Below are 22,812 nucleotides of genomic sequence, written 5' to 3'. Positions count from 1 at the left end.
CAACGTCCCACCTCCACCCACCCCCCAACCTCTGTCAACCTTTCTGGCCAGTCTGGATGAAATGACTGGGCACACAGAGCCTGGTCCCTTCCTCACCTCTTTTCTGTTGGGAGCCCAGCCTCCTTCCACAGCGCCAATGTTGCTAGGCTGTAGATGACCTTAAGACAGCAGGATCCCTAGGTGGGAAGCTGGCTCTCATCCAGCACCACTAAAGATGGGAGGCGGGTGTAGGGGGAGGGGAATTAATTCAGCGACCTTATGTATGTCCTACCCTCATCTTTCTCAGTAATAAAGGTTGTATTGTGGTTCTCTATCTGCTGACTCTTCTGTCTTATTCATCCAGAACTTAGACGGATAAGAAGCACTGCTTATTAGGTCTCTTCAAAGTCACCAAAATTACCAACGAGGCCTCAACATTACTGAATACTCAAAGGCCAAGGCTGAAGATCAAAAAGAAGCCAGGCCAAATAACATCCTTCGACCGCCAGCAGGGCCACAAGTCCACTAGGATGGCTGGACGCTGAGGGTCTGAGAGCAGACAACCAAGTCTCTTCAAGTGCTTGGGGAAGCCCAAGTCCTGGGAACAGAGAATCACATGTGCCTCTGCATTGCTGGGTGTCTACAGTTCAGGGCCAAGCCGGCTTGAGGTCAGGAAAAAGAGGGCAATTCATAGCACTGTCAACCAATCATCAGTTACCTGTATCTCTTAAAATCACCACTAGGGGTTGTTTGGCCAGAGACAGAAATCACCTACTTCCACAGCAGCCTAGCCTAATACTGGCTCAGTGTTAGATTTTCCCATTCATAAGGCCAAAGGTTGCTCCCTGGAATTGAGATCCTTGAAGTCTTCATTCTAGAGTCCAAATTCTCCTCCAGGCTGCAATCCTACAAAATCTTGAATAGAAAGACTTATCTTGCTCCCACTGGGTCAGCTCTTGGAGACTTCCAAGGACCTGATTGTTACCAGGGAGGAAGAAATACTCAAACCCTGGGAGGTTCCTAGAGGTGTGCCTTTGGGTGAATGGGTTAAGCCAGGCTGCATTCAGACTTTTGTAAAATGGATGATGATAATGATGCCGACTTATCTCAGGAGCCTGAGGTGAGGATTACATAAGACAATGCAGGCAGCCTGCTTGGCCTGGCACATAGTAAGCACTCCACAGATAACAGATTTAATCATGAGTCAGCTTTCCAGAAAGCTCACACTCCTTGGAAAGATACTATACGAACCATGACTGAAAACGTTAGGCAAAGAGAATGGGCAACAAATAGCAAGGCCAAGCTACGGACGAGTTACAAACTTCATTCCATGGATTAGGGCTCTGCAGACACCGCAAGGAAGACGAAAGGCCAGAACATATATAAAAACAATCTCCATCGCGTTAGTAACCAAAAGAATACAAATTGAAACCAAAAAGAGATACCATTATGCAGTCCACCAGGTCGTTAAAAATGTTAACGCTTAACTAGAATATGTATAGTAAGATTATGGAAAAAAAAAAGTAGGTACATGGTGCTGGTGGACCAGTTTGAGAACAACTCTTGCAGTAGCTGGTAAAGAAGAACAGGCATATAACTTGTAAACCAGCAATCCTACTCCTTGGGACATACCCCAGAGCAGACCAGCATTCCATCACTGGGAGCTTGCTGGAGATTTACTGAATCAGGAGCTCAGGGGATCGGGCCAGGAATCTATGGTTAACAAGCTTTAGGTGATTTTTATATAAGCGAAAATTTGGGAAATGCAGCCCTAGAGTAGCCCTGGGCACTTATGACCAGGTGGCATGTACAGGAATGTCTACAGCAGCAAAATTCTGAAACCAGACACACAGTCCATCAGCAATGAACTTAATAAGTAAATTGTACCATATTTATAGCATGCAGTGCTCTAGAGCAGTGAAAATGCATACATTATAGCTACACGACTCAGTTGAATGAATCTTACGGACATAATACTGAGAAGAAGGAATCACAAAAAATATATTAATATATACACATCTGTGTATATATACACACATATACATACATACACACGTATACATGGTACATTTACACATATATGCATGATATATACACGTTTATATAAACATCTCTATATATACTTTTACACATATATAAAAGGGATATATAGATAGATGATAAGACTATAAAGAAAATCAGTGAATAATTATCACAAAAATGAAGATAACGGTTACGTCTGGGAGGAAGGAGGGAAATGGGAACAGTACTCTGGAGACTTTCAAGGCACTGGTAATATTCTATTTCTCAACCTGTCTGGTAGTTGTATGGACATATTTTGTAAACTTTAAGTATTGTTTAAACTGCATATATGCTTTATATACTCCTCTACATGTACCACATTTTACAATGGAAAAAGCTGTTTTAAAAAGTCTATCCTGCCTTAATTTTTTTACCTGCATTCAAATAAATATCAAACCTAGAAACACAGGCTCCAACATCAGGCTGCTGGCATTTGAATCCTAGCTCCATCACTTAACAAAATAACTTTGGGCACCTCAGTTTAACCTATCTGTACTTTGGTATCCTCATACATAACTGAGTACAATTTTTGTGCGAATTAAGTGAGTTAATACATGTAAAGTACTTTGAACAGTGCCTGGCACATAGTAATTACTCAAAAATATTGCAATATTATTAAGATAGAATGAAACTAAGTTATATGTAACATTTCCTGCATCTAATCATCAATAAATCATCAACATCTACAAGAACAATGAATCTACCTTCACTCTGTTTTTGCAGATTCTGTACTGGCATCAACCAGTATGATAAGACTACCCTCAACCCTCTCCTCTCTGTTGGGTCCTCATTATCATGTTAAAAGCATTCAGAGACTAAGTAACCTACTCTGGTTCCAGGCTAGTCTCAAAACACACACACACACACACACACACACACACACACACACACACACACACACACACGCTTCTGTCCATAAAAGAACATTAAAGAATTAAATCACAGAAGCAAAGAGACAGACCTAGGAAGACACCAGAATAGCTCCTGTTTGATTACCTGTAATTCCCAAATCAAAAGCTGACAGAATGACACTCCATATATATTCATCCCTTTCCCTAACTGTATCAGCCTAGACATCTGTTAGAATTGAAGGAGGAATGTTAAAATATGCGCCGTTCAATTGTGGCTTCCGCATGCGGTCTAAGGGGCACTGGCAGAGGGACAAGTTATCCCCCTGGAACACTGAACACAGAACAGAGCTTCGAACGTATCGAGCACTCAAACTTATTCAAATAATTAAATTACCCCTGATTATGTTTGTGTAAAACGAGGGTAATAATTATACCCCCAAATCTTCAGTTAAAGATCTTACATCTTGTTTACCATATGAAAGCACTTTTCTAAATGATGTATATACATTAACCCACCTACTCTTCCTAACAACCTTACGACAGATACTACTTATTACCCCCATTTTACAAACGGACATCCTGCGGGATAGAAACGCCACACATGCTGTCCAAGTTCACACAACAGCCAAGTGTCAAAACCAGGGCCCCAAAACAGGTCGTCCAGCTCCAGAGCCAACATTCTTAACCATTGTGCACACTGCCTCGCTAGGCAATCAGCACAATTGGAGAGAGAAAAAAGGACATCCAAAAGCCTATGGCAATCTGTACTTAATAGAGGAAGCATTTGTTTAGAAAAACCAGAAGTTTTCTTGGACAAATGACAGCTACCCACATGTTAAGACCTCCCTCTTCATACCAAATACAAAAGTAAATTTCAGATAAGCAAAATATCTCAATGTGGAAATATAAAGAGGTAAATACAATCTGATACAGCATGATGTTTGAGAAGACTGTGTTTGGAGGTGGACAGTCTCAATTTATATCCTGGCATACCCACCAAAGTAGTATTCCAGAAACACACCATATGTATATATATTTAATTTATTATATATAATTTACTCCAATATATACAACTTACATATAATATATAATACATATTACATGTTATTATGTACATAATTATATATTATTTATTTTAATTATGAAGAACCAAGACTTCAGAAAATAAGATATCAGAGTCTTGACGATTCTTAACAAATCCATTACATACACAAACACTAGAAAAAGTAACCTCACTGTTTTCCAAAATGCTTTTATTCTAGGCCATAAAATGTTATAAGCTATCTACACATAATCCGTTGTTATCTACATTCAAATATACCACTATCCCCCTTTTAAACGAAGCTCCATTGAAACAGCCTCAAATAAAGGGAAAGACCATAAACCAAATCATGGACTTAATTCAGTTTCATTTACAAGGCACTTAGCTATAAATCAGTTGGTAAATTAAATCAATGGTTATGCGATTCTCCCCAAATGTTCTTAGCTATCTGTCAAACAAAAAACACAGAACTGTAAATAAAATTTAATGCTGAAAACACAAACACTGTATGTAAACAATTGCTTTTATGGTAGAAAACTGTGTAAGGGCGAAACACAAGTGAAATACCAATTAGATATCAATAAGCTAAAGCCACACAAGAGTACAATCTTTCTAAATATTGTAAAGTCCACTCATGTACAAACATAAATAAATTAGAGCCGCCTTGAAAAAAAACAGACCCTTGGTGGGCCATTACCTCTGGATATGGATTCCTTAGTCGTCATCCTTTTGCATGGAATCCTCCACCTAGATTCTAGCTCTACTCAACACGTATTATAAATGGAGAGAAAAGGCCCTCAGAAAGAAAGCTTGGGACAAGCATGGCGCTCTGCATCTTTCACGGCAACCTCTCAGATATTTAAAAAAGCTACACAAACACAAAAGAGGATCAACTATACCCAAAGATGCAATGACCAGCCGGAAAACTAGCAGTTTGTGGTATTGTAACCCCCAACTTAACCTTTTGTTAAATTAAAAACAAATCTTGATACTATGTATAAAACAGATAATTAATGAGAACATACTGTATAGCACAGGGAACTCTACTTAATGCACTGTGGTGACCTAGATGGGAAAGAAATCCAAAAAGGGGATAAATATATACGTATGGCTGATTCATTTTGCTGTACAGTAGAAACTAACACAACATTGCAAAGCAACTATACTCCAATAAAAATTAATTAAAAACAAATCTGGGTAGGGCCTCATTGAGAAGTGGGTCACTAGGAAGCTCAGAGAAGGTATTAAGAAGCATCACTGAAAAGATTAGTCTTAACACCCAAACCTTCTGCTTGAAGACTTCAAGTCAAAAAGATATTTAGTGCTTTGTCTCCACCCTCCTTCTGATATATACGGAAGGGCAAGAAAAGCTGTACCTTACTAAATTCCAAATGTCTTTGGTTTTTGGTGAAACAATATTGCCAATTTACCAGAACTAAAGAAGAAGATATCTAGGTAGGAAAATCCACAAAAGGTGTTTCGTAGTTTGACACCGTAAACACTGAAGTGACCTTTAGCTGCAATGAAAACAGCCTGTTTTTATTTTTGTTTTTAACTCAGTTTTCACCTTCCTTAATCCCCCAGATCCTTCTATAGAGTCCACGAGCCTTTCCTAATTTTGTGACTATTAAAAAATATATAAGATACAAATATACAGATGATTCTACAAATTGAGTGAAAGATGCCAGCTACAAAACGGTATACAGTGTATGACTTCATAAAGTACGGGAATAAGCTAAACTGATCTATGCTATTAGAAGTCAAGTAAATAATTACCATTGAAGAGATGGCTGACTTTGGAGAGGGTACCCCTGGGATGCTGGTAATGCTGTGTCTTGACTGGATGCTGATTAAATACTATGATCAATTAATGAACACTCAGCAGGCTATTCACTTACACGTGCACTGTCCCGTATACACTGGATACTTTCATAAAGAGTGAGTGAGTGTGTGTGAAATTTAAAATTTTGAATTTCCTGAAATATAATATGAGAAGCAAGACATGAGAACCCAATCTTGGAGTTGCTCTTGTGGGGGTGGGTACCAAAGGAGCTGTGAAAGACTAATATTTTGGTTGCACAAAACACACTTTTCTTTACTAACTGGACCAGAAAGCCATAAAGAATGAACTGTAGACTTTGAACTGTTGTGTTAGCCAATTAAGACAACAAAAGAAGAAAAATTAAAGTGGTCACAGCCTCTGATTTATTAAAGATTTGTGTTAAGCACAGGGATTAAATCATAGCCTTTAACTTAATAAGTTTAATGTTTTTTAAGTGATTTATTTCAGAGTTCGCTTAACAGCTCCCCAACCAACTAAGAGACATTTTGTTTGCTATTATAGTCAAGCCAAGTGTATCCACCCACCAACAATAGGTCAAGTTACAAACAAAATAGTTCTAGGCTTTCTGGGCAGCAAACAAATCAACGTGTACTCAGTCACGCCACAAAACAGTCACACAAAAAACCTGTTGTAGATGTGGACGTATATATTTTTAAAAGATGTCAACTGATTTCATTTGTGGGAGAAGTAATTTAAATTATTCAAAATGGAAAATGTGCCATTAAACATTAAAATATTTTAACACAGTGATAGAACCTCTTGAATTTACTTTTACAGAAAAGAACACTGAAAAAACACAGTTTCAAAAAAAAAAACCCAAAAAACAAAAACAACCATGCGTAGCCTGAGGCTTTCTTGGCTCTTAGAAAGTATTTTAAGTTCCAGGATTCACACACAAAAAATTGTTTTTTGAGTACTTACCAACACATTATTTGTTGATCAAGACAATTTGAAGAACATCATAAAACTGATTATGAATCATTTACCTAAGATTTCTTTCTTCTTTCTCTAAGAGAACATATTAAAAAAAAAAAAAAAAAAGAATGAAAATCTTAACCAAGCATTCAATTTTGGTTTCAGATGCCAAAATAAATCAAACTATTTAAGGTCAAAATTAAATAGAGAATGTAACTCAAAAGTTAACTACTTTACAAAAACCTTATAAACTCAGTAGTGAGGAATTGAAATTTCCCTCTAATTCGATATTCATTCCCTGAATATCATATTAAAAGGGTCCCAGCCTGGTGGAGGGAAAACACCTTGGGCCTTGGTCAGGCTTAACTCTGCTATAACCAGATATGGTTCTACTATGGATTCTCACAATAAATACTCAGGCTGTCTGACTCCCTCTTTGATAGTCTCTAAAATGGAAATAAAACCACCTATGTTACAAGGTTATAGAAATAATTAACTGAGGTAACATGTTAGTTTCCTTCCCTGCAATAAACTTATTTCATTTTTAAGGTTTAGTACTACCAGACGTTGGTTTTAAAAAAAAATATTTGAAGAGATGACAGCAAATATCCAAAGTTTCAAATAGTTTTTTATCTGGCGTGTGTGCTCTTCTGACTTACATGAATGACCTACTGATTATTACTAAAAATAAAATAAATTGTGAAATGTCTTAGAACTGCATATGGGAAAAAAAAACACTGAAAGGGCATTCCTTAGAATCCTTACTGGAAGCATTAATACGAATTTCAATACTTTTTTTTTTAATGTGTGAATTGTCATTTATATTTTAACCAATTTCATTGTGGTATAATTTACATAAAGTAAAATGCATCTATTTTAAGAGTATAGTTCAATGAGTTTCAAAAATTATACATTCACCTAACCACCACCATCAAGATCTAGAGCATTCCTATCACCCCCAAAATTCCCTCATGCCCCTTTGTAACCATTCTCTTGTCTCCATCCATATCCAGCCCCAGAAACCACTACACTATTTCCTGTCCCTACAATTTAATTTCCCTTTGCCAGAATTTTACAAATTTTGACATTTAACGCAACAGAAGAAAGTTCAATAAACTCAAAAGTTATTTTAATAATGAGGATAAAGAGTCATTTCACATTTCTAGTTCCAATAATTTCTGGAATAATAAAGATTCCAAATTATGATCCTTTAATTTTTTTTTTTTTTTTTTTTACTAATTCCTTAATCCATCAAAACACTGAATTATATACAGAATGGGGGTGGGGAAACTCCACATGAATGTTTTAAATTATGATGATCAAGTACAATTTTTTAAAAAACACAAAAACCAACATTAAAACTAAGACCATAAAAATATAAAACTATACGGTCATACATAAGTATGCTATGGTCAAGTTAATTTTTAGAATTAACATAAAAAACAATATTAAAATTACAGTATATAGTAGTACAGACGTACACTATTACTCCAGGATTTATTTATTTATTTTTAGTATAGGCAGGTATATTTTGCAAAAGAAAATCTAAGAACAGATCATGGATCAAATACTTCTCCAAGCTACTCGATTATGAATGCCACATTATATTTATAATAACACCTCCTTTTAAGTGACTCAAGCTGTTTTAAAAGCATTACACCACTAATTCTCCCAATGCTACTTGAGAAAGTTAAATATCTTACTTAGTTGAGGCTGTAGACCAAAACATACGATTCTAATACTAAACATTCTTCTGCATCTCAAGTTCTAGGTACTAGTAAGGTCCACTTTAGACTACCTTTTCACTATCAGAACAGGTGAAAAATTAAATGTTCAATCAGTCAAGAGAATGTAAGAAATATCTTAATGGTTTAACCAACTAGTATAATCTCTCGGGCACAGGTAACTCAGCACAGTGTGATCATTCCATGATACAACATGGAAACTATCTATTACATAACTACCCATTAAATTTAGCCAATCTTCCTTGGACTTACTTATAAGCTCAGCCCGCTACAGGTTGTTCTCAACCCAACTTTAGGATGTTCTAGTATTGGTGTAGGTCATCTTCATCTTATTTCTACTCTGCTTGATTTTCTGTTCTTCAGTTATAGCTTCTCTCTGTGGTCTATGTCCAATTCCTCTTCATTCAGAGGCCTTGAAATCCCACTGATGATTTTGGCTGTCCTTCCCTGAAGCTTTTCTAGGTAGGTACCTAGCGATTATGCCAAAACATTAGGTGGTTTAACAATAATTTTCTTGAAGTGGAAGTAGAACTAAAATGTTTTGTTCCACACAGCAGGGGTTCTCAAATCTGATAGCACATTACTCCATAATTTATTAAATCAGTCCCGACTGGACTTTCAGACACCATCTAATCTGATCTTTTGTAATTATAAACAATGCTTCAATGCATATCCCTGTATGTGTAAATATATACATCATGCATACATCATGAATACAGACATATCTGTAAAAATGACTAAAGAACTTGCTAGGTCAAGAGGCCATATTCTTTTTTTAAAAAGAACTATTTTTTACTGTTAATTTACAACGTTGTGTTCGTTTCAGGTGTACAGCAAGGTGATTCAGTTAAACATACATACATATATGTATATAAGTTCTCCTTCAGATTCTTTTCCTTAATAGGTTATTACAAGCTACTGAATATAGTTCCCTGTGTTATATAGTAGGTCCTTGTTGTTTATCTATTTTATACATAGTAGTGTGTATATGTTAATCCCAAACTCCTAATTTATCTCTTCCCGCTTTTGCCTTTGGTAACCATAAGTTTGTTTTCTATGTCTGTGAGTCTATTTCTATTTTTCAAATAAGTTCATTTGCATTTTTTTTAGATTCCACATATAAGTGATATCATATATTTGTCTTTCTCTGTCTGACTTATTTCACTTAACATGATAATCTCTAGGTCCATCCAAAAGAGCTATATTCTTAATGCTGAATGATATGCTATCATATATGATAAACTATTGTCAGTAGCCCTCAAAAATCATACTCTATCACTCTGAGTACCCGAAAATCCCTGCATTTCAGGTTAGTTATTAAAGTCATTCCAAAGTCTTTGAAAAGGAATCATTTTGGGATATTTTAAGCAGCCCCAAGAGTCACAGAACTAGAAAGTCCCTTAGAGATCAACTAATCCAACCAGGCCCGAGGTTTTATTATTGAGGAAAATGAGGTCAGCAGAGTTTAAGAGACTAAACTACATCTGGACCGGATTAGAACCCCAGGCTTTCTGCCCTTGACACTAGCTCTTGACCTTGACACTATGTCAGGGCCGCTCACTTGCACAGAACAAAGTTATTATACTCTTTGTGCCCAAACCACCTTGGATGACACACACAAAGTTATCAATTAACTATCAATTGACAGTTCATGCCAAATTGTGGTAAATGTTGCAGGGGACATGTGTAGATACCAGTCCTGAACATACTACTGCGTATATATATGCACCCCAAGAGCCTGGGTGCTGTAAGTACAGTTGGAAGCTCATACAAGGAACTACACTGGGTCCTAAAAAGAGTAAGACAGAAAAACTGAGCAGTATTTACGCATAATCTAAAATAGAGCTTAAAAGCTCGATTGTAACACAAATCATCTTTAAGTTCAAATTTTTCAAAAGGTCCCATTTAGATCCCGAATTCACCTTCTGCCTACTTTAAACTCATCACTTGGTATATGCAGAAGATGCAGCTCTTACTACAATATTTATCTGTATATACTTCCTCCCTGGCATGAATAGGTTTGTTTAATTTAAAACTTATCTACATTTAGTTAAATACACAAAGACTAGCATCCGCTCAAATTAACTGGCATAATTTACTGAGAAATTCAAACAAAAATAAGTTTGTAGAAGGAAAAAACAGAAATGTGAGGCGTAATGATTTGTTGGTACAAATTATGTTTCAGCTTAAAGTTCTTAACCCAACTTGAAAATAGATTCTAGAAGGTGTACTCTTGGCAGATGTGAAATAATTACTCAAATAACAAAACCCAAATTCCAAATCTATCATATTTTTTAAATGGCTGATGAAATTCACCACAAGTCTGTGCAGTGCTTAAACTTGATTAATTTTTGTATTTGAGCCAAAAGAGCAAATTTGAATAATGTTAACTTGGGCAAAACCATAGAAAGTACATACAAACACTACATTTCTTAAATAACAGCTGATTTTTTTTAAAAATCACTCTTCTAACTTGAGACTATCCCTCTGAAAACACGATGGGGATCAGGATTTTTTTGAAGGCGTTTTAAAGCAAGATTAACTGTTGCTTTAAGTCTTGACATTTCCCAATTAATAACCCTAAAGCTTAATGAGGCACAACAGATTTAAGAATTGAAGATTTTTAATGAAAACAGAAATTAAGGACAGTTTGGTGCAATACACTGTCACCAAAATAATCTGTTCCAAGAAGAATTGAGTCTCTACATGTAAAAAAATACAAACTATCTAAAAGAATTTCCCCTTAAAATCTCAGTTCAAACTTTTAGAAGAAGGTCAGGGCAGACTCTGATGAAGGTATGAAAGTCTACTTTGTAAGTAAATTTTGAACTTCCAATTAAGGCCTAAAAAATTATATATAATTTTAATTTATGTATATGTGTATATATATAATTTTAAAATATGCTTATAATAATATTTTAGGAAACACAAATTATTTTTCAAATCACACCTAGAACATGTGCAATGTACCACCTGTTAGTAATGGCCACATGCCACAAGTTTAAAAAAGGGCAGAGACGCATAAGTGGAATAAACTGTGAACATCAACTATGTTAATTCTCCTTACTTCCATAGGAATTTGTTACAAAGGTGTTGAAAATCAAATAAACATGATGAATACATATATAGTCTATACTTAAAATGATTATTGTATCCCAGATCTTCCACATTCTAAAACAAAGCTTTTTTTTACATTTCATGTGTTGAATATTAATGCCTTGAAAGTCTATACTTAATAGGTGAAAATCACATATGGTTTGTGCATCTTTTTTCATACATCCTCATCCAGGGCTGAAAGCAGAACCAATGCAGTAAGACTAAGAATCTAGAATATCTGTGAACCTTAAGGAGGTGTCCTTGATGCTTCATAACCCATACAAACATATTTAAATTAGAACAATGCAGCTATGCAATTAAAACGTGAACTAGAAAAACAAAGCAGGCTTCTAATCTATTCATTACTGGATGGGTAGTAAAAGTAAAATTGGTTTTTATTCCTGATGATAAACCGATTTAAGGATTTGAAAGTCACTTGTATAATTTAAAAGGAAAGCTTGTCATAACTTTGTGATATCCCTTGATCAGTGAAGTTTAATGCTCAAATTCTGCTTTTTTTAAAAATAGGACGATGCTAATGCCTCAAGCTAAAATGAGGAAGAATAGAGAAAATCTTAAAGCTGAATATCATAATATGCAAAATTGACTAGAATTATGTAAATCTAGGTAACAGAATAACTCAACTAGTAAAGACTCTCTCAAAGTGAAAAAAAAGAAGTGTTCCAAGTAAAAGAACACTTCAGTTAATTAAAGGCATAAAGTCCTTTTGAATATTCAATTATTCTTCTTTAACTGGTCTGAAAAAATAAGGCGGCTCTGTATCTACACCAATAACCTACTCATTCTCTTTTCTAAAACTCGTGACTCCTTAGTCTGGCCTGAAAACACAAGTGAACAAACAAACAAACAAAAACCTAGACTTTTAATAGCAGATGACTCCAGAGGGGCCATTTTCACCTTGCAGATAGATCTGTGTTATTCTGGTGTGTAAAGCAGACCATTAGCACAAAGTCATTTCCAATCTCAGTGTGCACAATCCACAAGGTGCACTTAACCCTAAAACTCATGTTGCATAAACTGCTCTGCTTCCACTTCTAATGACCTTGCAAATCACTCAATGTTATTGCTTGACTCGAACCCGTGAATAAGCCAAACAACTTGATGACAAAGTTTTAATCTCCCCTTTCCTCGAGGTTTATAAAAGTCAACATGACATTGGCTTGGAAGAAACTGAGAAAGAACACAAAATGGAAAAAGGAAAGGGCGTGATTTGACGTTTATAAATGATATATTTTAAAAATGCTTAAGGAAATAAAAGACAATGACCTACAAAATCCACACCTGGTTTCAAGGCAGATGACTCAAAGAGGAAATGAGATTGCTCCAGTGGTACACACTTCAGTCCCAAGTTATTAGCGACCAACAAACGTCTCCTCCTGTCCTAACTTCACTGCACAGTATTCAATTAAAACTTACTTTCAGATCAAAAAGTTGGTAAGCATACCATCCACTGCTGGACTCACTCTTAGGACTTATTATAAGTTGCCTGTAAATAAGTCAGACCATGCCATGATATCCAAAACATAATGTTTTTTCAAGTGAGATTTGTTTAATCTATGACATATTTGTTTTTTTAAAAAAAATCTGATGTCCACAGGGTTAAGTATATCTTGCTTTCCCCTTAATTTCAAACACTTGAAGTAGCACTTTTCTCCTTCTTCCCCATTCAGCCGAACCTCCTCAAGAAACCCCATTTTAAAAGAAGAAACAATAAATGAAGTGACAGGAGGTGAAAGAATGAGTGTGCGCTCCAAGAATAAAGGGCGGTTTTATAACAGGAGGTACTTTTGTTAGCAAGTGACTGGCAGGTCTCCTCCCCCAAGTTAGAAGAAATTCCATTCACTCCCCAAAAGTGCAGAGGCCAAAATGTCTAGTCTAACAGTTTTGAAACCCCCGAGTCAGGAGAGAGAATGGGGGCGGGGGAGGAGGGGCGGACTGGCGAATGGGAGAAGGGGAGAGAAAAAGACCAGCTGGAGATGATAAGAACAAAAGGAGAAACCCAAGAAAGGAGAAAGGAACGGCGGGACCCGGGCGGCCCGGGAGCCAGTGGGAGGGAGAAAGCCGGAAAGTAGGTAGAGCTGGACCCGGGGGAGGAGAGCGCGGAGCCGGCGCACCATGGACAGGGCTCGGCGCAGCCGCGGCCCACACCCCTCTAGGGGGCGGCGGGAGGGAGTGTGAGAGACCGCGGGCGCCAGCCCGATCCAGCCCCCGGCGCCCGCAGCCGGAGCGCGCCAGGCCCTGACTCACGCAGACCACAGAGAGGGGCGATCCGCACCATCTGTCCCTGCCCCGGTCGCCCCGGTCGCAGCGGCACTTGCAAGCCGCGCCCGCACTTTTTGGAGCGGCCACCGGCCGGCCACCCCTAGCCGTCGGCGGTGCGCTGGGGGCCCTTCGGGCGGATTCCCCTGAAGATCCTGCCCTACAGTGAAGGCGGACACGCCCCTCTCCCGCAGCTGCTTGGGGCCCCCGCCGCCCGCGGGAGCAGACTCGCGACCCCCGCCCGGACCCCGCCCAGCGCGGGTGTCGCAGCCGCGGCGCGTGGCGTCGCTTCACAAGACCCGACTGGCCAGCCGGGAGGGGCCTCGGGACATCCTCCGGGCGGACGCCGCGGGAAAGTTGGGCGCTTGGCCGGGCTGGGGATGGGCGGCGCGGAGTGGGGAGGGAGGCTGCGACCAGCCTGGAGCAGGTGCTTCCTGCCGCGGAGGAGCCTCCCGGTACCGACTGCAGGGAAAGGCTGTCTAGCGCTCTCCCGAAGGCTTGAAAAGTGCGGAAGCTCCCGGTAAAGGCGCCCCCAGGACGCACGCAGGGCAGAGGCAGCGGACAGAAGAAGAATAATAGCCGAGTAACGGAACTTCTCCCCGCCCGGCGGGATAAGGGGCGTGCGGGGCCAGGGGCTGGGTGCGGAGGCGCCGACCCGCGTAGACTCTTCGGGGCTAGGGGGCGAGGTTTTCTTTTCAGGTAGGACCGACTCAAAAAAAAAATTGTGAGGGCAGGAAAACAAAAATAAGAAGCAACTCTAAGCTGGGGTAAAGACAATAAGACGGTGGAGCCCTCGGGCACCGGGAGGCGCGCGGGTGCCAGGGTGAGGTGGGGTGGAGGCAAGTCCCGTAACTAAGATACCAGAGTGAGAATTCCTGCTGCAAACTCGCAACCCATCTCTGCAGAAATAAACAAACAAACAAAAAATGGAGCAAAGTTCAATGCTAAGGGCGAGAAGCGCAGAAAACTGCAAAACCGGAGTGCTATCCTACCTCACCTTTCTGCTGCCTAGGGACACCCCCCCCCCGCGAGCTCGCCTGACCCCGCAGGAGCAGAGGGGGCCCGCGATCGGCCCCTTCGGGACCCGCCAAGAGAGGCGCGGGAGACCGGCTGGCTCCGGCAGCCCTGCCCTTGCGCCCTGCCCAAGCCTCGTGTCTGCGCAGCTCCCGGCCGCGCGGTGCGGCAACTCCCTTCCCGGGTGCGCAGCCGGGCCCCGCAGCGGCGCGGGGAACAAAGGGACCCGGCGCCGCCCGCCCCACCCCGCCCGCGGCCCGGCCCGCGGGGACCGCCGCGTACCTGAAGCAGGGCCGCCAGCAGCGGCAGCAGGGTCCGCGGCGCTCCCACTATCCGGCACATGGAGGCGGAGAGGGGCCGAGCGAGGAGCCGGAGGCGGCGGCGGCGGCGGCAGCAGCGGCGGCAGCACCAACAGCGGCGCGGAGAGACGGCTCCAGGCAGTTTCCACCCCCTTCCCTTCCCCTCCCCACCCCCTTCGCCGCTGCTCCCCGCTCCCCGCCAATGGAGAGAGAGCTGATGACAAATAGCGGGCCGCGGAGTCCGCGGGACTCGCAACACGAGTAATAAAACAGACCGAGAGATCAAGGAGCTGGGGAGGGGGCGGGGGAGAAGGCGGGCGTGCGCGTGAGGGTGTCAGTGTGAGGGTGTGTGTGTGTGTGTGTGTGTGGCCGCGGTGGCAGCGCCGGCTGCTCTGCTCTGCCCAAAGCGCAGCGGAAGCCAGGAGGGATGCAGGCGGCGGGGACCTTGGCCGGTGGAGGATGCGGAGGTGGAAGAAGAGCGGCTGGCACTCCCCAGGAGCTCCGCAACGCGAGGTTTCGGCCTCGGGGTTTTGCTTCCTCCGGGTCCCTCTCCAGGGCCGCTCGGCACGACGAAGACGGCGGCGAGAGCGCCGCGGGGAGGGCGCTTCGGGCCGTGAGCGCTGCGCCCACAAAGGGCAGCTGTCCCGCCGCCCCCGCTGCGTGTGGGCTGAGGACCCCTTCTGGGCTCCCCCTTTCCGGTCCCTGGGAGAGTTGGAGACTGTTCTCTGGCCTCGACCCGCGGGGGTGAGGCCAGGGGCCGGCGCGGCCGCTCCCGCCGCGGCTCCGTCCCGCGTAGCTGCCGCCGCGGCTGCCCCTGCTGGTTCCCGCCCGCCGGGAACCCGCCCGCCGGTTCTCGCCCCGCGCCGCTCACTCGCGCGCGCCGCCCCAACCCCCGCCGCCGCCGCCTGCGCGCCCCGCTCGTCCTCCGCGAGCGCGACCAGGGCGAGATGCCGCCGCCGGTCTCCCCGCGCTCGCCCGCCCCGCGAGCTGCCTGGCTGCGCAGCCCGCTCCCCGCTCGGATCTCCTCCCGCCGCCGCCGCCCTCGCCCCCGCCTCCCTCCTCCGCCGAGCTTCCCCGCCCGCGTCGTGGCCAATCGGAGGCCACCAAGCTGCAGCGGTAGCCGGCCGGATCCGCGGCAGCCGCCCGCCCCCGCCCAGCCGAAGCGCCCCATTTTTGCTGCAGCCAGCGGGGGGTCGCCGGAGGGAGGCCTGGGGTGCGCAGAGCACCGCCCCGGCAGGTGGAGGGGCTGCGGGAAAGAAAAGAACTTGCGCAGGAACTTGATTGGTGGCAGGTTCATTTGTGGACCGAGAAGGGGAATCAGATAGAGATTAGGCTTTGGAGAGGGAATGCCTTCTCCGTCGCCTCACGCACGCTTCTCTTTCTGTTCTGTTTTTCTGGGCAGGGGCCGACACAGCAAACTGGCGACGCAGGCAAAGCCTATCCTAGCCATTGTTGTCTGCGGCGCTCGCCGCGAGCCACCTGCGGGCCTGGAGGGGGGAGGCCCGGCGGCTTCTCTCGGGCGCACGCACCTCTCCCTCCTTTGCGGGTGTGCTGGAACAGCCCAAGTTTGTGTGTGCTTGTTTTGTTGTTTTTCCCTCTGGGGGGTTGAGAGTGCGTGTTATTTTATTTGAAATCTCCCGTTGTCTGTTTCTAGTCGTTAGTTATAACTGTTCACAATTTTTAGCAAACGGTCTAAGGGACTTTTACTCCCTCCGTACACCACCCCCCAATAACAACAAAAGAAAGTAAAGAAAGAAAGAAAAAGGGGGAAACGACCTAAACCAGAACTTGCCGTGAAAATAGGATTATCTGAGACATGAATGACTGATTCAGAGTTCGCACCAAGTAAAGGATATTTGCTTCCTCCTTTTAAGGCATGAACTTGGAGTGGTTCACAAAAAGTGAGAGACTTTACAAGTTTGGGTCACAAGCATTTGTGGAATGGAGGGAAGGGTGAGGAGCAATTGATTTTGGCGAGGTATTAAGTTTTTGTCAGAACTTTTTTTTTTTTTTAAGGTTTTTCAGGTAAATAAAAGTACAGGTTTTTTTCTAAGCGTTTCAGCACTTCGGAGGTCATCGAACTTCGTTGCGGTTAATGTACATTACTCTTCTTCTTTGGGTAACTGAAGTATTAAGATTATTTGAATTTGAGTTTCAGGATACTGATCATTTAAGAACTTGATAATGAATCTCTAAAAATCAAGTACTAATTTCTTTGACATAAGTGATGCAGCTTTTAATAATGTACTGTCGCTGGCTAGGCTTTTAAAAATTCAATATTCATAGGGAAGTTTATGCAATTTTAATTAAAACATAATATTGTAGGCCTTTTTAAAGTGAAACTCAAAATTTTTTCCTGGATTTTCTTTTCAAAAGAATAAGGAAGGTCATGTTAATTAAATTTAAAGACAAAAGGCCCCACTTGTTCTTTCTCTTCCTTCTTTGCTAGATATTACTGTCATACCATGGCTGATTGGCCTAAAATTACTCCTCGCAAAAGGGTATTTATAAATTCCACTTTCAAGGAGTCATGCATAATAGTAAAACACTTAGTAGCAATATGGGGATATCCTTTGTTGTATTCCAAAGTGGAATTTATAGATCCCATCTCTATGCCTAAGAATTAAGCTGTGATCCTGGACTTGAGGCTTTAGTTACATCCTCACCACTCCCAGCAATAGCCACTGATGTTTATTGCCATTCTGATTAATGTAAAGGTAGAAGAGATTTCAGCATGAATAACTATTGCTTGTTAGTGTTATTTGCTTGAAGCTTTAAACACCATGCCCCTTATAAATTAAACTCTTATTATGACTTCAAAATCTGCTTTGGAATGCCTGTCAGTCAACTAATTCTGATTCCAGTAGTTTTCAATCAGATAGGTAAGCATTGGCAGCATTTTATTTTTTTACTTTTTTATTTTATGTCCAACTTCCATGCCTCTCACTCTTCAGTAGTTATGGACTGCTTTGGAATCTTGCCTGAGTTTAACCTGATCACGTGGTCAGCCGAACCTTGCTAATCAGCCTTTGATCTCAAGCAGGGATAGCCTAGTCTCTCAAATCAACTTATTGGAGACTTGTGCATCCATTTGATGCTAATGAAAGTAGATCTAGTGTTGACTTTGACACCCAACACAAATGGTACTTCCATTGCACCATTCTAAAGGTAATCTAATGGGGCCTTTCATTTCTCTGGGCAAGTTGTGATCCAACTGTCAGGATTTCAGCTTCTCCTCAAGGCATTGCCAGTCTGAAGACTTCCTATCAGCTTGCGCAGCTCCAGGGCTGCAGGGGCTTAGGCAGTGACCCAGAGAAACAGCTTGATGGTGAGGGAAGGGGGGAAAGAGGGGGAAAACAAGAAAAATAATAATTAAAACTAAGGCTGGACTCATAACACTGAAAATCAGCCTAATCCCTTGATTTCTGACCTAGGCGCTGCTGCCGATTTACTACAAGAGGTCTGCAAATGAATACCTGCAGACCTTACAAATCAAACATTACAGACAGACTGAATAAATGACGCCTCTTGCACGCATGGCAAGTTTTCATATGCATGTAAATGCCATGATTCCTTTTTAAACGTTCATTTCAAAGAAAAGTCATAATAACTTTTTGTTCTGGTGTGTATTCTCAAACAGGAGATGCTAAACATACATTACGTGAATGTTTTCCTGAAAGGATCCTGACTTTGGAAAGAAATGCAAACAGTAGTTGTCAAGTCTGCACACACACCCCTCCCAGACACACACACCTCTAGGGCAGGACACACACTAGTCTTGGCCTCTGACACCCAGCTGAGTGTCCTTCCCAAATGTTAACTCAGGACCCTCGTCCACGCTTCCCCTTTCTGTCCCCGTCTCCAGGGCAAGCTGGGATTATCCCTTGTCTCTTAGGAAGTAGCCCTCACATTTGCAGGTTTCTCCCCAGCCAGCTTTAGTCTGTTAAAACTGACCTTCCCAGGGTTCATAGGCCTTTTAGAGTCATGGACTGTTGTAAATGAAACACAAAGGTGGTCTGTGCAACTCCCTCATTTTACAGGAACACCGAGGCTTAAAGACGTACACAAGGCTACCAGCTGGCAAGTAGAGAACCCTGGCTGGGACTCAGTCTTACTCCCAGTCTCCCTTACGGAGTCCCTTTTAACTTTAGAAAAATTCACCTATGTGGAATGAGGATGGTTTAAAAACAAGAAAAGGAAAATGTAATGATGCTGGGGATTTGTCTAGTATTTCTCTCAGGTATTTTGTTCTTCAAAGTATGTGTGATCGGAGACATAAGTCTGCGTTTCCTTTCACTGGCCTCCGTTCTCAGGTGCCTTTCTCAGTGCGATCATCTCACGGGCTTTAGTGTGATTCTGGCATTTCAAGAGTCATATCTCTGATATAACCTATAGCCAAGTGCAAGCCAGCCGTTCATCTGATCTTCACCGAGGAAAGTCATGATCTGTTCCAATACTAGAAGAAAAACCTGACTTTTAAAAAAAAAATCCACTCTAGTTTGAAAATATTATTTACCTTTCTTTGTTTTTGGTATTTGAAAACGAAACTCAAAGTTTTTATGGAAAATATCACCAAATTTATCACTTGAAGTATACATAGTCAAGGAAGTGAGAAAATGAGTTAGTTATACATTTGCATGACGAGGGAGGTTATTCACAAGCGGCCCCTGTATTAGGAGGAGGACCACCAAATCCCTTTCTGGAAGGTAGAAGGGTGTAATAAACAGATTATGGATTTGAATTCAGATAGACTCAGCTCCATGAACTTGGGTGGGTTTCTGAACATTTCTGAGGTTCTTTTTCCCTCTCTCCCAAATGTGGATAATATACCAGAATTTCTTAAGAAAGCCTGATATGAACACACAGCAACACAGTAGGAGCTTAGCGTTTTATCTGTACGTGTATGAAGTATGATTATTTCCATTGAGGATCTGGAGCGGAGTTACTCAGGAATCTCAGTGCATGTTCCTCTCACCTCCTCCAGTTCTGTCTGCAATTGAAAAAAACACAAAACAAAACAGCCAAGACTTTTAATCAGAGTTTTATTCGGGAGGCTCAAATTTTACAGAGCAACCCGAAATCTCTAATGTAGATCGTAATGGCTCGGTAAGTAACACACAGGCTGATAAAAGTAATAAAAAATTTGGTGGCTTTATAAGATGCATAAAAACAAATCTGAGAATATGAAAGTATTCATAGGAACAGTATAGTCAATGTTAATATATTGATTTCATACAGGAAAACTAATTCATTTTTGAATTATCTCAGAAGTTGATAATAGCAAGACCAGGAATACAACGCATTTTGCTCAGAGCCTTTCTCCTGTGAACCTGGCTCTTGAAAGTTCTCGAACCACTTTCTGCCTACTCATTCCCAGAGTCCAGGTTTCCTAGTTGATTTCATGAGTCCTGCTTGAAGATCACCTGTATTTGAGAACATATGATTTGCATGCTATTCAAGAAATCTACCTTCTACAGCAGAAGTGTGAGTATTATTGGACACCACTTTGGATTATTTAAAAGTCAGACGGCCTATATCTCAAGCTAAATGTCTCTTCAGAAAATAAAACAAATCATACTGAAGACTTTGGTAACGTTTAGTGGTGCCAAGCTTTTGCCCTTATGTCCTTTTGAAAGCAAAGTTCTGCTTTCTGGAAAGTTCTGAAATACAACTGTCAGTGTTTAGACAATAGTAAGACATCTTTAGTATCTAAACTTATATTGACTGTACCCTTTCCTCCAGTGAAAATAGAGGCAGTTGATAAAGTATTTATTAAGCTATGGATACCTGTGTTCTCTTCCCAGGTCAATGGCTGGCTGAATAATCTTAAACATGCCACTTCATTTCTTTACACGTTTTTTCATCTGTAGAAGAGAAATAATTCCACTTTCCTCAAAAAATGCTGAGAGGACTAAGAAAAGGATGTCAATAAAGCCTCTTTAGTTCTTTAGAGAGAAGTTCTAGAGAAATACACGGAATTCTTTAAGGCTGTGGATTCAGCTATCACAAGAGGAATGATTAATTGGTTCCAAAAGTTAAGTCACATTTTGATGATACGGCATAACCAACAAGCCACCAAGTGCTTATTAAATCTTTCTCCTTTTTAATTTTCATTTATGCACAAAATTTTAAAATAACATATTTAGCTTTCTATTACAAAAGCAACACATGTTCATGCATAGATACTTGAGAAAATTATATTGTTATGTGCACCATGATCATTCACAGATGATTCAGAGTTGATTCTTTATATTACAGCGCTCTCTGGAAAGATACAATCTGAGTTTTCCTTCTAAACAGTGAACGCAAAAAAATCAACCATAGTCCCATTTATCACAGAATTTAGAATGTATGTCACTGTGATTCATTCTTTACATAGCTCAAATAAGTGATATCACAAATAAGCATTATCCTTCTGGGAGGTCTATTATTTTGAGTCATCCCTGAGAAAGGTTTTTCAAAAACGAGTTTGTAGGAGATGGGAGTGTTCTCACTTCTGAAGTTGTTAGGATGGCCAATAAAAAACACGTAGTTGCATTTCAAAATGAATGTATCCAAGCCATATGAAATTTCAGACTCTTTGAGGATCCCTAGGACACCTGATGTCTCCAGTTGAGGGAAGAGTTCTTTAAGGAGTCTGATCATCAGGGCTCTGAGGGAAGGGGTGAGAAGAGGCAGGGACAGATGGACACAAGTGAGCAAGTGAACATCAGAAGAAGGCAGGGACTAAAGAAAGCACCTGAGGTTTGTGCTCTCTAATGAGGGAAGGGGCCCGTATGTGGATGGAATGTGGACTGTGGCCAAACTACAGGATAGGGACAAGGTCATAATCCTAGTAATTGTTCAGTAAACATTTGCTCAGTTTTTGCAACAAAACAAAACACAGGACGTGGAATTTGGACAAGAGCGTGCGGACAGCCTTTTGGCATCTAGAATAGATAGGAAGGGCCACACAACAGGGCAACTGATAAGTAACAGCCCATCCATGGCAGTGCAGTCTGTCCTGTCCCAGAATTTGCACATCTCTTGATAAGGGCAAGTCGACACCGCTACCAGTTAGAAAGTTTCACTCAGACGCTTGCTAGTGGGGTTGTGAGCTGCTAACTCTCAACTCTTAAATTGTTTACTTCAACAAATATTAAAACCCTGTTTATACTTCAAAAATTCTCCTCTTGAGTTATTTTTGTAAAGGTGGAAATGATGTAAAATGACTTTTTGGGTTTTTTGTTTGTTTTTAAGTCAAAAATAAGCACTATTCATTTGTTAGGTAGTATAAGCTTTAACTAAAGAAGACATATGTTGGCTTCTTTTATTTTTTTTTTCCCTCATTTTCTGGAACTCCTGTTTTTTAGAACTTCACAGATGAATCCTTAATTTTCTTATCTCTCTCACCTCCCCCACCCCGCAATTTCTTTCTCTCTTTTAAATAAATTTCCTGGAAGATTTCTTTAGCTCTCTCTTCCAGCCTTTCTGTTGAAAAGTTGATCATGTTTTTTAATTTCCAAGAGCTTTTGGTTCTCTGATAGTTTCTTTCCTAGAAACTTGCTCTTGTTTCATGGATGTGAGAGTTTTTCTTAGCTCTTCACATATTGTTTAAAAGTTGTCTTCTGCTTACTGGATTACCTTGGTTTCCTCTCTGTTGCTTTTCTTGCAGGGTTTATTGTTGTCTCTGTCTTTGATGTTAGAG

The 22,812-nt window shown here is 41.4% G+C and overlaps 1 protein-coding gene across 1 annotated transcript in view; it reads right to left on the bottom strand.

Moving 5' to 3' along the window:
* The window catches only part of CDH2 (cadherin 2), a 213,711-nt gene extending 198,443 nt beyond the window's left edge, over positions 1–15,268 (bottom strand). Inside the window, exon 1 of the mRNA XM_057527082.1 lies at positions 15,109–15,268. Within this exon, the coding sequence (XP_057383065.1) occupies positions 15,109–15,168 (60 nt within the window). The 5' untranslated portion in view covers positions 15,169–15,268. The remainder of the gene's footprint in view (positions 1–15,108) is intronic.
* Between the last annotated feature and the right edge of the window lie 7,544 nt (positions 15,269–22,812).

The sequence above is a fragment of the Balaenoptera acutorostrata genome, chromosome 13 (genome assembly GCF_949987535.1).
Source record: "Balaenoptera acutorostrata chromosome 13, mBalAcu1.1, whole genome shotgun sequence".
Lineage (NCBI taxonomy): Eukaryota > Metazoa > Chordata > Mammalia > Artiodactyla > Balaenopteridae > Balaenoptera > Balaenoptera acutorostrata.
Note: the sequence above shows the minus strand (reverse complement) of the source record. Positions and strands in the feature narration are given on the sequence as shown.